Source organism: Hyla sarda, chromosome 3, assembly GCF_029499605.1.
Source record: "Hyla sarda isolate aHylSar1 chromosome 3, aHylSar1.hap1, whole genome shotgun sequence".
Taxonomy (NCBI): domain Eukaryota; kingdom Metazoa; phylum Chordata; class Amphibia; order Anura; family Hylidae; genus Hyla; species Hyla sarda.
The window spans coordinates 403,068,406-403,083,922 of NC_079191.1; the positions used below are offsets into that span (position 1 = coordinate 403,068,406).

General features: G+C 41.9%; 1 protein-coding gene across 5 annotated transcripts in view; it reads left to right on the top strand.

Annotated features, from left to right (window-relative positions):
- The window catches only part of SRBD1 (S1 RNA binding domain 1), a 264,119-nt gene that overhangs the window by 91,711 nt on the left and 156,891 nt on the right, over positions 1-15,517 (top strand). For all 5 annotated transcript variants that reach the window (XM_056568118.1, XM_056568119.1, XM_056568121.1 and 2 more), the window contains exons 15-16: positions 842-938; positions 11,692-11,799. In XM_056568118.1, the coding sequence (XP_056424093.1) occupies positions 842-938; positions 11,692-11,799 (205 nt within the window). The remainder of the gene's footprint in view (positions 1-841; positions 939-11,691; positions 11,800-15,517) is intronic.

Genomic DNA, 15,517 nt, shown 5'->3' on the forward strand with positions numbered 1-15,517 from the left:
ACCAGAACTCTATGGAAACCTGGTAATTGGTTCTAAAGCCACCAAAATGTCATCCAAAAATAGGAAAGAGTGAGGATTAAAGAAAAATAAGTAGATAATTAATATAGAGAAAGCAAATCCCTACATATAAAAGTAAGAAAGATCTGCTGGGAGCTGTAAATCACTGTCTATTTCAGTGTTTTCCAAGCAGGGAGCCTCCAGCTGTTTCAAAACTACAACTCCCAGTTGTAGTTTTGCAACAGCTGTGGGCACCCTGCTTGGGAAACACTGATCTATGTAGAGGACAGGAGCTTCTTCAGGGTCCTGTACAGTACATGCAGTGTCCTAAAAAAGTAACATGGAGTCGCCCTCACCTGGTGTCCAAAGGAGCAGCTAACCCTGGTACAGGTAAAGTGTACAGAACATGTAATACCTTCCTGTACTGTAGGGGGAGCTACCAGACACCAGTCAGTGCATGCACTTCAGTAATACAGGGGTTTTACCAGTGAATGCCCATTCTGATTGGTCAGTTCTTCCGGTCATTGACACGTTTCACAGATGTGGACTGTTTGTACATTGTATGTTGAGTCTGGTTTCAACTTACAATGGTCCAGAAAAGACCCTTGTATGTTGAAACTATTGTATGTTGAGGCCATTGTAAGTTGAGGGATCACTGTATTATGTTGTGATATTATGTTAAGAAATCAGAATGTATTCCTGCAATAGAAGAGGAGCTCAGATTTTATCTCCACCCCTTTCCCAGTGTTGTTCCTGAATATTAATGCCAGTTTGCTGTAACTGTAGGGTCACTATGATTCTTAATAGCTTTATAATCACATCTATTATTATATTTTTATTTCAGATCAGATTCTCCATACAGATGTTGTGTATTTGCACACAGGACATGGGCGCAGCATGCATGAAGCCGAGAAAATTAAAAGACTTTTGCTGAATTTTAAGTAAGTTTGTTTAATTGTTCTGTTTCTCTCCTGAAGTGCAGACTGAATGCTCAAGTGGTGCTTGGTGCCCTGTGTTTTTGGGAGTTATCCAGGACATTGAAGGCATTATGTGCCTTCTCTCTCCACAGGGACAATGCTATACCTCAGATAGTCCATGTTATGGCTTAAAGGTAAATCAAGGCAATCTTCATATCTGTTATCACCTATAAATTTCTGGGCAGCTTTTCCTTGTGTAAATCCTTGTGTTTTTGCTATGTATACAGTACTGCCTCCTGAATATAATCCCCTCTCCCCCACCCTTTATCTCTCCATCATCAGCTGCTCACTGCTTAGACTGGAGGCTAAGTGCATCCGGTACTCTTTTTATTTATTTTCCCTCCCCCTCACATGCTATCTATGTCCTGTAGCACAGTGACAGCCTGTTCAGTCCAGTGCACTTTTACCAGCACTGTGTCACAGCAGGGAGGAATAGGTTCTCTCCTGTAGTTGGCCAGACAAGTAATGGAAAGGAAGTGCATGCATGTGTACTACTGGCAAACAGCTCAGCTCTGGGATGGAGAGTAATATCTGTACACTATTAAAGGGGTACTCCACTAGAAAACATTTTTTTTAATCAACTGAATGTTAAACAGATTTGTAAATGACTTCTATTTAAAAATCTTAATCCTTCCAGTACTTATCAGCTGCTGTATACTCCACGGGAAGTTCTTTTCTTTTTGAATTTCCTTTCAGTCTGAGCACAGTGCTCTCTGCTGACACCTCTGTCCATGTCAGGAACTGTCCATAGTAGGAGCAAATCACCATAGCAAACCTATCCTGCTCCGGACAGTTCCTGACATGGACAGAGGTGTCAGCGGAGAGCACTATGGTCATGACAGAAAGGAAATTCAAAAAGAAAAGAACTTCCTGTGGAGCATACAGCAGCTGATAAGTGCTGGATGGATTAAGATTTTTATATAGAAGTCATTTACAAATCTGTATAACTATCTGGCACCGGTTGATTTAAAAAACAAACAAACATTTTTTTCCAGTGAAGTACCCCTTTAAAGGGGTTCTCCAGTGCTTAGACATCTTATCCCCTATCCAAAGGATAGGGGATAAGATGCCTGATCGCGGGAGTTCCGCTGCTGGGGACCCCCGTGATCTTGCACGCAGCACCCCGTTTGTAATCAGTCCCTGGAGCATGTTCGCTCCAGGTCTGATTACCGACGACCACAGGGCCGGCGGCGTGTGACGTCCCGCCTCTGCCCCCGTGCGACTTCACGCTCCGCCCCTCAATGCAAGCCTATGGGAGCGGGCGTGACAGCTATCACGCCCCCTCCCATAGGCTTGCATTGAGGGGCGGAGCGTGACGCCACACGGGGGCGGAGGCGTGACATCACACGCCGCCGGCCCTGTGGTCGTCGGTAATCAGACCCGGAGCGAACACGCTCCGGAGACTGATTATAAACGGGGTGCTGCATGCAAGATCACGGGGGTCCCCAGCGGGGATCATGCGATCAGGCATCTTATCCCATATCCTTTGGCTAGGGGAAAAGATGTCTAAGCACCGGAGAACCCCTTTAAGGGAACTCTCAAAGGCTCACGAAAGAAAATCACCTTGTCACCACTCTAAAGCATCAATGTAACAAAATCATGATGTTTTTTTACATTTTTTAAAGTCTTTTGGAGATACAGGTATGCTTACAGAGCCTGAAGCAGAAACCATACTATTTAGCATCTGAACATCGCACTTTGTGTCCACATTCTCTGTTATGAAATTTGTGTCCAAAATGTCTCTGTTTTATAGGTGTACGTTACTTTCTGTTTTTTTTTTTTCCTACTTTTTTTTTTATTTTTGCCGAAAAGGATAACGCAGACCCATCTTGCTGTTCTGTCTAGCTAAAAACGATATATATTGCTTTCTGTTTGAATCCAGCAACAAAAAGAAAAAAAAAATGTATTCAATGTATAGGAAGATAAATTGTGCTGAATGGCATCAAAAAGTATCTGTTTTTGCTGTCTGTTTAACCTGTCCTTTTTTCTTAAAAAAAAAAAAAAAAAAAAAAAAAAAAAACTTTCAATGCATCCACCCTTACAGGATACACATAAAGAAGCACTCCAGAGTTTTTCCATTTTTTCTTTTTTGCTCATATCATGCACACTCCCCATCACGAGACCTACAACACCATTTCTTTCATTCCAATACTTCTGCATACATGAAATTCTTTACTAAAACTGGGTCATGTGAGCAGCAGTCTTACCCACAAAATTTCATAGTGCTTAATATGTAAGGGGAAGCTCACTTCTTATGAACTACTGTATAGGATGACTTCATTGCCAATTGAATCACTGCTGCTAGCTCCCAGATCGCTCCCTTTCCCACCCAGATCTGTATACTGCTGTTGAAATTTCTATGGGACCAGGATATATATAGTAGTCATACAGTTCTCAGGGGCTCTTTTCACACATTGCATGTTTTTTTTGCTGTGATTTGCCCTAATTTGTGGCAAAAGTTGAGATATTTACCTCAATTGTACAAATCATAGTAAAAATATGTTATTTATTCTGTGACTTTGCAAAAAACAAAAGCCAAAATTCAATGAAAATGCAGTAAGGCTTCAACGCATGAAACACCTGTGTAATTGTGATTGTAGGTCAAATCACTGTTGCCTTATGGTGATATTTTTCCAAAACATCGTGGGAATAAAGAAATGCATCAAAACTGCTCTTAATGTAAAATGACCTCAAACTATTTATGATTCTGATCAGTTTACCTCCACACCCTCTCTCTGCAAAGCCAAAGGATTCATGAGAAACGTAGCCAGCATTCTTAAGTATTTCAGTGATGGATTTGTATCCAAAATATATGAAATGTCATGTCTTTTACATCAGCAAGACAGGTAAGCACAAGGAATACAGAAGAACATCTACATTATTCTCCAATAATAGCCTATGCTGCACTATATAAGCAAAAACAAATAATTCTGCAGTGCTTCTTTTATATAGTGTCCACTTTTGTATGTGTCTTCTGAATTCTGCAAACTTATACTTTGCTGGACTGACAAAAACGTGGTGTGAAAAGAGCCTAAGGCTGGGTTCGCACTACGTTTTTCAACTACAGTTCCCGCATACGTTTTCATTAGTGAACGGTATTGAAAATGGTTGCGTAAGGTTTGCTTGCAATACGGTTTTTAACAGTACTCCAAACCGTGTTCAACCACGGTTTTGACTCCAGTTTTAAAACCGTATTGCAACCGCATACCTTTTTTTTAACATGGACGTCAATGGGAAACGCACATGTATACGGTTCCATATGGCACATGTGCATTTGAATCCTAAAGTCCCCATCAAAGACCCCTCCCATTAAAAATGGACAGAATTTTCAAAAACGTATGTTTTTTTTTTTTTTTATAAAAACGGACGGAACTGTATGCACTTTTAAAAACAGTATACTGTTTAAAAACGCATACGGTTTACTTTTTCCCATACTGTTCCATCCGTTTTTTTCCCCATATGGTTTTTGATAGAAAACGTATGCGGGAACCGTAGTTGAAAAACGCAGTGTGAACCCATCCTAACTCTGCCCCATCTCTGTACTGTTCCATATCAAGCTACAATAGTCAATGTATCAATATTTAGCAATTTTTTTTTCTCATTTTGTTTTCAATATCACTACCACATGTGCTCAGACCAATGTTTCCCAACTAGGGTGCCCCCAGCTGTCCGGGCATGCTGGGAGTTGTAGTTTTGCAACAGCTGGAGGCACCTGGTTGGGAATGACTGATGTAGTGGGACATGTTTACCTTTTTGCAGTGATCAGAGATTGATCAACTGCTCCTTTAAAAAAAAAAAAAAAAAAAACTTTTCAGCCTTTTTTGCAAACACCTCCACATAGTTGCAAATATACATTAGGGCAATGGGATAACATTCTACAACAGGTAAACCTTACAGAATAGTGTACTGAAGTAAAATTTTAGGAAATGTGTACCTGTGCCAAATTTATCAAATGCCCTGCGACCATTTTATAAATTTGATACATGTAAACGGTAAATAAAATTCCCCCCTATGACCTTTTCAGAGGTTATCCCACAGGGAGGGGAAGACTGAGCTGTAAACATCACCTATTGTGAATTTGCCTTATGCATACACTGGTGTCACCTTTCATTTTAATTCTATCTGTGGTGATAAGAAGAAGACATTAATACATAGGCTGTCAAGGCATGATGGGAGTTGTATATATATATATTTTTTTTATAACTGTTTATTTGTTAAAATGTTTAAAGATTTTTCCAACAAAGAGAAAAGTAACATTGAAAGGAAAAAAATACGAAATCCACATTACATAATATGAGTATCACATCACTTGTCATATAAAGCTAACAAAAAGGTATCGATTCCTAACGGAAGAGAAAAATATCCAGTATGATACAAAAAAGGCATAGGAAACGTTCCAGGTATAGCTGTTAAAAGTTATACACCTCTATTAATATGAGCATTTCTCGTTGGTATCAGCCTTAGTCATATGGCAAACAAAGTTGCCATTATTAGAAGACGATAAAGTAAAAAAAATTATTTAGCCAAAAATAGAACATTCTTTATATTAAGTATGTGCCTTTAAAACTTACCATTAGTAAGGTCTAATGAATAGTCTATTAAGACAAGTAATTGTCATATGTTCTAATAACGAAGAAAGAAAAGAAGGATAATGTGGAAAAATAACAAGTCACAACAAGAGAAAAAGATTTGACTTAGGGGAAGAAGAGAATTAAAAAGGTCAGGTGAAATAAAGCATTAAAATAATAAAAAAAAAAAGGGTGTAGATGGCCCAAATGTTAAAATAAAAAGGTTAGCAGAAATGAAAGTACCGTATATACTAGAGTATAAGCCGACACGAATATAAGCCGAGGCTCCTAATTTCACCCCAAAAACCCAGGAAAAGTTATTGACTCGACTATAAGCCTAGGGTGGGAAATACATCATCCCCCCATGTCATCATCCAGACCCTCATCATCATCACTGCCTGCCAATCCCTTCATCAGTGGTCTTCAACCTGCGGACCTCCAGATGTTGCAAAACCACAACTCCCAGAATGCCCGGACAGCCATCGGCTGTCCGGGCATGCTGGGAGTTGTAGTTTTGAAACCTCTGGAGGTCCGCAGGTTGAAGACCACTGCGGCCTTCGTCATCATCCAGACACCCCCTTTATTTTTCTACTCACCTCCCCTTGGTGGGAAGGAAGGGTGAGCTGGTCCGGGCCATCTATGCTGCAGGGACCGTCTGGTGAGGAGGGTTAGTCGTTCCGGGCGGTCCATTTTCACCGGGGGGGGGGGGGGGTGAGGAGGGGAGTCGTTCCGGGCTGTACATTTTCACCGGGGGGGGGGGGGCCTCTTCTCCGGGCTCCGGGCCCGGCCTAGTGATGTTGCCTTGACGACGACGCACAGGGGCGCGCATGAACGTCCCTGTGCATCGTCAAGGCGACGTCACTAGGCCGGGCCCGGAGCGTGGAGAAGAGGCCCCCCCCCCCCCGGTGAAAATGTACAGCCCGGAACGACTAACCCTCCTCACCGGACGGTCCCTGCAGCATAGATGGCCCGGACCAGCTCACCCTTCCTTCCCACCAAGGGGAGGTGAGTAGAAAACTAAAGTGGGTGTCTGGGTGATGACGAAGGCCGCAGTGGTCTTCAACCTGCGGACCTCCATAGGTTTCAAAACTACAACTCCCCGCATGCCCGGGCAGCCGTTGGCTGTCCGGGCATGCTGGGAGTGGTAGTTTTGCTACATCTGGAGGTCCGCAGGTTGAAGACCACTGATGAAGGGATTGACAGGCGGAGAGTTCACTCGAGTATAAGCCGAGGGGGGGGGGGGGGGGCGTTTTCAGCACGAAAAATCATGCTGAAAAACTCTGCTTATACTCGAGTATATACGGTAAGTATGCTCGAGCCTTATAGTTTTATAACAGCTGAAAAGCGTCAGGTTGGGAGTGACTGATATACAGGCTGTCAGGCCATGATGGGAGTTGTAGTTTTACAACAGCTGAAGAGTGACAGGTTGGGGAGCACTGATGCACAGACTGATATATGTAGCACCCCTGTAGAATCAGCTATTCCATAGAAATTCTTATATATAAGAGGAAAATACTGTATAACCTTATAATACTTATATAACGTAAGGCACAATTTGACGCACTGCTTCCTCTGGCATCACAAACATCATGATGTCTCTATAACATCATGTAACAAACGTAAGAACGGAGAAAAACACCTGAAACTCCAAACCTTATATAACAGGTGCTTCATCCTCTATCCTGGTCCCTCCTGCACATTTGCCCGATTCAGCAGACATCTCCATGCGTAATACCCATAGCAGGCTGAAACGCTGGTGTCGGCATTGGGTTACAAACCCTAGGCTTTTGGCCTACTTCAAGCACCAGCCTGCTATGAGGCTCATGTGAGGGGGCGTCAGCTAGATTGGGCAAATTAACAGGTCGGGGCGCAACAACTAATCAAATGACCGATGAATCAATAATGGGAATCGTTGACAACAATTTCCATTATTGTTTCTCCTTGATAATATTGATTTATCGTTGCTGCCCTAGGCCACTTATTCAGATGTATTTTGCCCTGGCCAAACCACAGGGTTACTAAACCAAATTGACAGCTCACTATAATGCCTTCAATCCATGTCTGTAGACCTGCATCCGGGACAGGACTTGCATCCCTAGTCTTCTGTATTAAAAGGGTATTCTGGGTTTTTACATCTTATACCGTATCCAAAGGACCCCCGCTATCTTGATGCTGCCCCCGGCATTCTGTGCCGGGCGCTGCTGCCGAGACTGGGACGTGACGTAATGTCACCCCAGGCCCACTCCATTCATGTCTAAAGGAGGGGGCGTGGCCTGACGACACTAGGGGGCGTGGGCGTGACATCACGTCCCCGCCTCGGAAGCAGTGCCCAGCACAGAATGATGGGGGCTGCACAGAGATTGTGGTGGTCCCCTGTGGCAGGACCCCTGTGATTATACATCTAATTCCCTATCCTTTGGATAGGGGATAAGATGTTTAAACCCGGAATGCCCTTTTAAGCTTGTGTGAAAGCCTAGCTTATCCCTTATTCATTAAAGGGTACCTTTCATCAAAAAAACAACTTTTGATATATTATAGATTAATGCATGCAGAATAACTTTCCAATAGTATGTTATTAAAAAATATGCTTCGTTCTATTTTTTCTATTTAATTTGAAAAAAATTACCATTTGGGATCTCCCTACCAGTCCTGGCCGCAAGCCTTTTTTTTTTTTTTTTTTTTAAATTACATTTTAGACTAATGCTGGAGTCCTAAATCTCAGACTGCAGCCGGGACACAGACAGGCAGGGAGCAGTACTGAGCTTTTCTGTGTCCCGGCTGCAGTCTGAAATCTATAAAAAAAAAAAAAAAAAAAAAAGTCTTGCCGCCAGGACTGGTAGGGAGACCCCTTGTGGTCATTTTTTCAAAGTGGAAAATTAAGTAGAAAGAAGCATATTTTTTAATAACATACTAATGGAAAATGATTCTGCATACATTAATTAATCTATAAAATATCAAAAGTTTTTTTTTGATATAAGGAATATTTTTTTTCTGCCATGTTTTTTAAGGTTTTACCCCAATGATCAATCGAATTGTCTACCATGTCTATCTATGTTCTGCTTGACATGTAGCTCTATAGGGAAGTCATGGTGAAACAGAAGTAATGTCGAAAATCATCTTTTGATAGCATTTGCCATCTGACACTTAAAAAAAAGCGTCATTATTCTCAGTAGGTGATCTTTTTTTTTTTTTTTTCCTTCTCAGCTCGAGGCCTATATTTCTATTCACCTACCAAAGACATTGCAGCAATTCCATGGCCGCCTAGAAGAGGCAATGAGCGTCTGAGCACGTCGCCTGTCTGATAATTAGAAATAGGTTAATTTGCAGGGCGATACATAATAGATAGCGCAGTCATAATTACATCGGAGCTAATCGTCATGTGTTCAGGGCAATACCTATCAAAGGAAGAGTTGTCGGAGGGATAATTGGAGAGAAGCTAATTGATCAATTATATGTTAATTACATTGACCCCTGGTTTTGTGGGCTGCAGTCCTGGGTAATTGTGTTTGCCGAATGCGATCATGAAAGCTAGGTCAACGCGTAAAGACGAAGAGCGCACTTAATGATTTTGCGTCGTCGTTTGTTTATCAAGGTGAAAGTTTCAGGCCTTTTTAATGGGACTTGGAATAAACAAAAAGCAGAACCCCCTGGTGGTGTCACTCGGGAAGCAATGGGAATTGGAAAGTGCTTGGATTGCGTTGCCATGCGTGCTATGGAAATGGAGTTATAGAAACACCCCAGCTTTTTTTTGTTCCTTACATTGTGCAGCATAGATTGTTTGAAGGATATTGTGGAGGATTTTGGGTATACAGTGGTCCCTCAAGTTACAATATTAATCGGTTCTGGGACGACCATTGTATGTTGAAACCATTGTATGTTGAGACCAGAACTCTATGGAAACCTGATAATTGGATCTAAAGGCCCAAAATGTCATCCAAAAATAGGAAAAAGTGAGGATTAAAGAAAAATAAGTAGATAACTAATAGAGATAAAGCAAATCCTTACATATAAAAGTAAGAAAGATCTGCTGGGAGCTGTAATCACTGTCTATGTCAGTGTTTCCCAAGCAGGGAGCCTCCAGCTGTTGCAAAACTACAACTCCCAGCATGCCCGGACAGCCAAAGGCTGTCCGGGCATGCTGGGAGTTGTAGTTTTGCAACAGCTGGGGGCACCCTGCTTGACAAACACTGGTCTTCTTCAGGGTTCTGTACAGAATACACAGTGTCCTAAAAAAGTAACATGGAGTCGCCCTCACCTGGTGTCCAAAGGAGCAGGTAACGCTGGTACAGGTAAAGTGTACAGAACATGTAATACCTCCCTGTACTGTAGGGGGCGCTACCGGACACCAGTCAGTGCATACGCTTCAGTAATACAGGGGTTTTACCAGTGAAATGTCCATTCTGATTGGTCAGTTCTTCCAGCTATTGATATGTTTTGCAGATCTGGACTGTCTGTAGAATTGTATGTTGAGTCTGGTTTCAACTTACAATGGTCCAGAAAAGACCATTGTATGTTGAAACTGGTATGTTGAGGCCATTGTAAGTTGAGGGATCACTGTATCTATTTTAGCTAGTGTTATTTATTGGTTGTCTGCAATCTTGATTCCTTCTTCCAGTTCAATACGGCTCTCCTAATGCATCCTACTTTTCCTATGATGCCTCTGATTTTGCTTAGATAGAGGGTGGAGTCTCATCACTGCACTTGCTTTGAGTCCTGTGCAGCAAGTGATAGATCAGTGACAGAACATCTGTTCCATAATTTACATTATAGAGTGTCCGTCTATTCCCATAAGATGCAGCTTCAGCCTGTCTTCTTATGCTTGGTTTCTCCCTGTCACCTCTGACAAGCTGGAGAGCAGGATGGAATGATCAGGAGGAATAGCTTTCAGATGAACAAGTCTTTGACCAACAGCTGTCTAAGGCTGGGTTCACATCACGTTTTCCCCCATATAGGAGCGCATACGGCAGGGGAGAGCCGTACAACCGGACCTAAAACCGTGGTTGACCATGATTTTGTCTCCGGTTTACTGCAACCGCATACGCTTTTTTTTAACATGGCCGTCAATGGGAAACGCACATGTATACGGTTCCATATGGGAAAAACATATTCGTTTTTACTTTGCACATGCGCATTTGAATCCTAAAGTCCCCACCCAAGACCCCTCCCATAAAAAATGTACAACATTTTCAAAAACGTATGGTTTTTTTTTCTATAAAAACTGATGGAACTGTATGCACTTTTAAAAACAGTATACTGTTTAAAAACGCATACGGTTTACTTTTTTCCCATACTGTTCCATCCGTTTTTTTGCCATATGGTTTTCGCTGGAAAAACGGATTGAAAACAGTATGGCAAAAACTTAGTGTGAACCCAGCGTTTTGTGAACCCTGCGTTTTTAAACTGTATACTGTTTTTAAAAGTGCATCCAGTTCCGTCCGTTTTTATAAAAAAAAAACAAAAAAAAAACGTTTTTGATAATTTTGGCAATTTTTTATGGGAGGGGTGTTGGGTGGGGACCTTAGGATACAAATGCGCATTTGTGCAAAGTAAAAACTATATACGGTTGACCACGTTTTTGTCTCTGGTTTAAAAACCGTACTACAACCGCAAACGGTATACGTATATGGTTTTTACTTTGCACATGCGCATTTGTAGCCTAAAGTCCCTACCCAACACCCCTCCCATTAAAAATGGACAAAATTATCCATTTTATCCATTTTTATAAAACAGACGGAACTGTATGCACTTTTAAAAACAGTATACAGTTTAAAAACGCATACGGTTTAATTTTTCCCATACTGTTCCATCCGGTTTTTTTTGCCATACGGTTTTCTTTAGAAAAAAGGATTGAAAATAGTATGGCAAAAACCTGATGTGAACTCAGCAGACAGTGTTTCCCAACCAGGGTGCCTTCAGGAGTTGCAAAACTACAATTCCCAGCATGCCCGGACAGCCGTTGGCTGTCCGGGCATGCTGGGAGTTGTAGTTTTTCAACAGCTGAAGGCACCCTGGTTGGGAAACACTGGTCTAACATGTATGACCACTTTAAAAACTATGACTATTTTACTTTTCGTTTAATTTACTATTGTATTTTTATGTTGTGTAATGTTGTAGACTAAACACTTTTTTCTGTTTCTTACCATTTCCAGCTGTTTTACGGTTGCTATTGGAAACGGAACAGCGTGCAGGGAAACTGAAAGATACTTTGCCGATCTCATTCAAAGAAAATTTTTTGGACCTCTCAATGTTGTCTATTGGTAAGTCCTGCCGTTGTTTTTGTTTTTAAACTAAATAGATGACCTACATTTTTCTGCATTTCTGATTATTGTTGGATACAAAGACCTGTTTTATTTTTATTTTTTTAAATCTGTTTCTATTTTCTGTTTGTAAATAGTTTTATATAGTTTTTCTTACTTTTTTTATGGGGGGCTGCCATCTTGCCTGAGCTGCTTCTAACTGCATTTATAGTCCCACCTAAACAAAAATGGTACTGATAAAAACTAAAGATCCTGACACAAAAAACGAACCCTCATACGTCCCCATATACATAAAAATAAAAATTTGTACATTTTTTTTTGACTTTTTTGTTTTTTAAAGTAGGACAATAATAGAAAAACTATATAGGTTGGATATCCTTTTAATCGCTTTGACCTACAGAATAAGGAGAACGTGTCATGTTTACCATAAAGTGCACTGGGTAAAAACAAAACCCTCCAAAAGTTGGACTCCTTTTCAATTTAGCCCCACAAATAATAATATTTTTTTGGTTTCCCCATACATTATATGGTAAAATTTAAAGGTGTAATTACAACTTAAAATTGGTTGTGCAAAAAGCAATTCCTCATATGGGTCTGTGGATGGAAAAATAAGAGATATGGCTCTTAAAGGGGTACTCCACTGGTCAGTGTTCGGAACATTTAGTTCCGAACGCTATGGGCACGCTGCTGGGGTTGGCCTTGTGACATCAGGCCACACCTCCTCAATGCAAGTTCATGGGAGGGGGCGTGGCAGCTGTCACACCCCTCCTATAGACTTGCATTGAGGGGGTGCTGCTGAACCTGAAGCCGAAAACAGAGTTCGGAACTAAATGTGAAGTACCTTTTATATGGTGAGGAGGAAAAAATGTAAACACAAAAATGAAAATTGGGTTAAAGGGGTTCTCCAGAGCATATTTAAAGGGGTACTCCGGTGCTTATACATCTTATCCCCTATCCAAAGGATAGGGGATAAGAGGCCTGATCGCGGGAGTCCCGCAGCTGGGGACGCCCGGGATCATGCACGCGGCACCCCGTTTATAATCAGTGCCCGGAGCGTGTTTGCTCCGGGACTGATTACCGGCGACCGCAGGGTCGGTGGCGTGTGACGTCACGCCTCCGCCCCCGTGTGAAGTCACGCTCCGCCCCTCAATGCAAGCCAACAGTAGGGGGCGTGATAGCTATCACGCCCCCTCCCGTAGGCTTGCATTGAGGGGCGGAGCTTGACGTCACACGGGGCGGAGGCGTGACGTCACACGCCACCGACCCTGCGGTCGACCATTATCAGACCTGGATTATAAACGGAGTGCCGCGTGCATGATCCCGGGCGTCCCCAGCTGCGGGACTCCCGCCATCAGGCCTCTTATCCCCTATCCTTTGGATAGGGGATAAGATGTATAAGCACCGGAGTACCCCTTTAAATATCCTCTCCTCCTTTACCATTTGATTCCCTTTATGTAGTTTAAAGTTTCTATTCCTATCCCTTTGTCTCGACTTTCTTCCTCTTCATCATCTTATTGTCTTAGGACTCATCCAATAAATAGGGATGATCTAACTCAAACAACTTTAATGAATACTATGGTTTCTAGTTGGGATGACCCCTTTAAGTGCTGTCTAGTTAGCAATAGTGTGAAAATTCTGGATGAAATTGAAGGCGTTGCATGACTTTTATATAGCCATACTTTGGCTTCTCTTCTTTTTTTTTTTTTTATGCAGTTTGATTTATTGTATTTAAGGCCAGAACAAACACCTGTAGATGTTGCTGTGTGTTCTTATTTATTATTCTAGTTTGCTGCCAAGTTCCTCCAGAAGATTATTATGTGCTCCAGGAGCTGAGACTCATTGGTCGCCTCCTCTCTGATTATTTTTATACTTATCTCACCAAACGTTCTCCATATGTCGGAGAGGATTGTGCGGCATGTGCTCAGAGTATGTCCGTAAGGGGAATAAAAATCCATGATAATAAAAAGTTGTTACTGTCGTTTCATAAACTTGTGTTTCTGAAAAAGCTTGATGGTAACCAATATGGCCTTTGGTTTATGGTGGTGTTACTCGGACAAGACTGTAGCATGGCAAACCTACCTGGATATGTGATCGGCACCCACTCCTCTATCTCTGTAGAGTTAAACAGATCTCGCTTTCAGCACTGTAGGAAAACTAAATGACATTCTCTATATGAATTTTTTTATTAATCCCCTAAAGTATACCTGTCAATTAAAGGGTTGGTCCGGTGAAAAACATTTCATCCCCTATCCACAAGATTACTGTCTGATGGGGGGGGGGGTTGTGTGTCGGAACACTGGTAACCTCCGCAATCTCCTGAATGGTGCTGTCTGCAGTATGCGCTCAATTCATTCTATATGGGAGTGTCAAAGAGTGTCCCAGCGGTTGGACCCTCGTCGACCAGACACTTATTCCCTATGCTGTGAATAGGGGATAAGTTGTTTTTCATCGGACTACCCCTTAAAAAAAACATGCCAAATCTTTTTATCAGTCAGGGTTTGAGTCTTCATGATTGATCGTGGTCTGAACACTCGGACCCCGACCGATCAGAACTTTTAAAATTTCTCTGCAACATATCAAAAGGTTTTTTTAATGACCATGCCCATTTAGGGCCTATTAACACGTACAGTATCCTCCACAAATTTGATGCGCAGGACTTTATACTGCCGATTTCAATGTAAAATAAATGATTCAGCACAGCATCAAATCTTGCACAGGATACTGTATGTGTGAATAGATCCTTAAGGAGAATTCTTTAGCTCTAGATCATGTTCTGAGCTGCAGATATGGACAGCCCATTAATCAAATGATAGCTGTCTCTTTTCTAATGGTGGGTTACAGAGATATAAAATCATGTTTTCCTTCCAAGCTCACTGGTTAAATAGGCTTTGCCGATCTACAGCATGCACGCCTTCTGGCTGTAGCAGTCACAGAGTAATGAAGTATTGTAGAGATATGACATCACATTATATGGTGGAAATAAGTCTTTAAAGCATAAAAACACCTGGATGTTTTTGCCCATTTTTAGAAACACATTACAAGGAATCTGTTGACTGTTTTTGGCCATCAAAACTCCTGACAGCCCATTATAGCTGATGGGGAGAGGAGTGTAATCATATCTGAGGTTGCAGTTATACAGGTTTTCATGAAAAATTCAGCCATCAAACTCCTTTTTTTTTTTGCAGTTTGCCGGCCGTAATTTTGCTGGAGCATAACAGCAAATAACTGGTCCTGAAGACGGTGCAAGCACTATTTTTTTTCTCCAGCTTTTCTTGATCCTAAAATAACGGGCTTCACACTGCCGGAGACAGCTGACAGTGTGAACGTAGCCTTAAATGGACCAGTCAGCAGGAAAATAGGAGTGTAAATAAGCACATGGCTACATATGGCCAGTCCTTATGATTCCAGGCATATCTTTTTCATCTCCATAGTCTTTTCCATGGGTGAGATATAAGCCATCTTGTTGATATGCAAATGAGGCTCAAGTGCCCAGGGGGCATTCCCCAGCACGACAAGAGCCTAGGTAAGTTCAGCCCATGTCCTCTTTATCTAGTGGCTGTCAGTCAAACATTGTAGGCGGGTGCAAGCAGACCCTGAGGACTTTTGCTTTGCTAGGGAATGCCGTTTAGGCACTTGTATCTCATTTGCATATTACCAAAAAGGCTTATATTCTGCTGATAGGAGAGGACTGGGAAATAAAAAAAAGGTCCCACCTGAA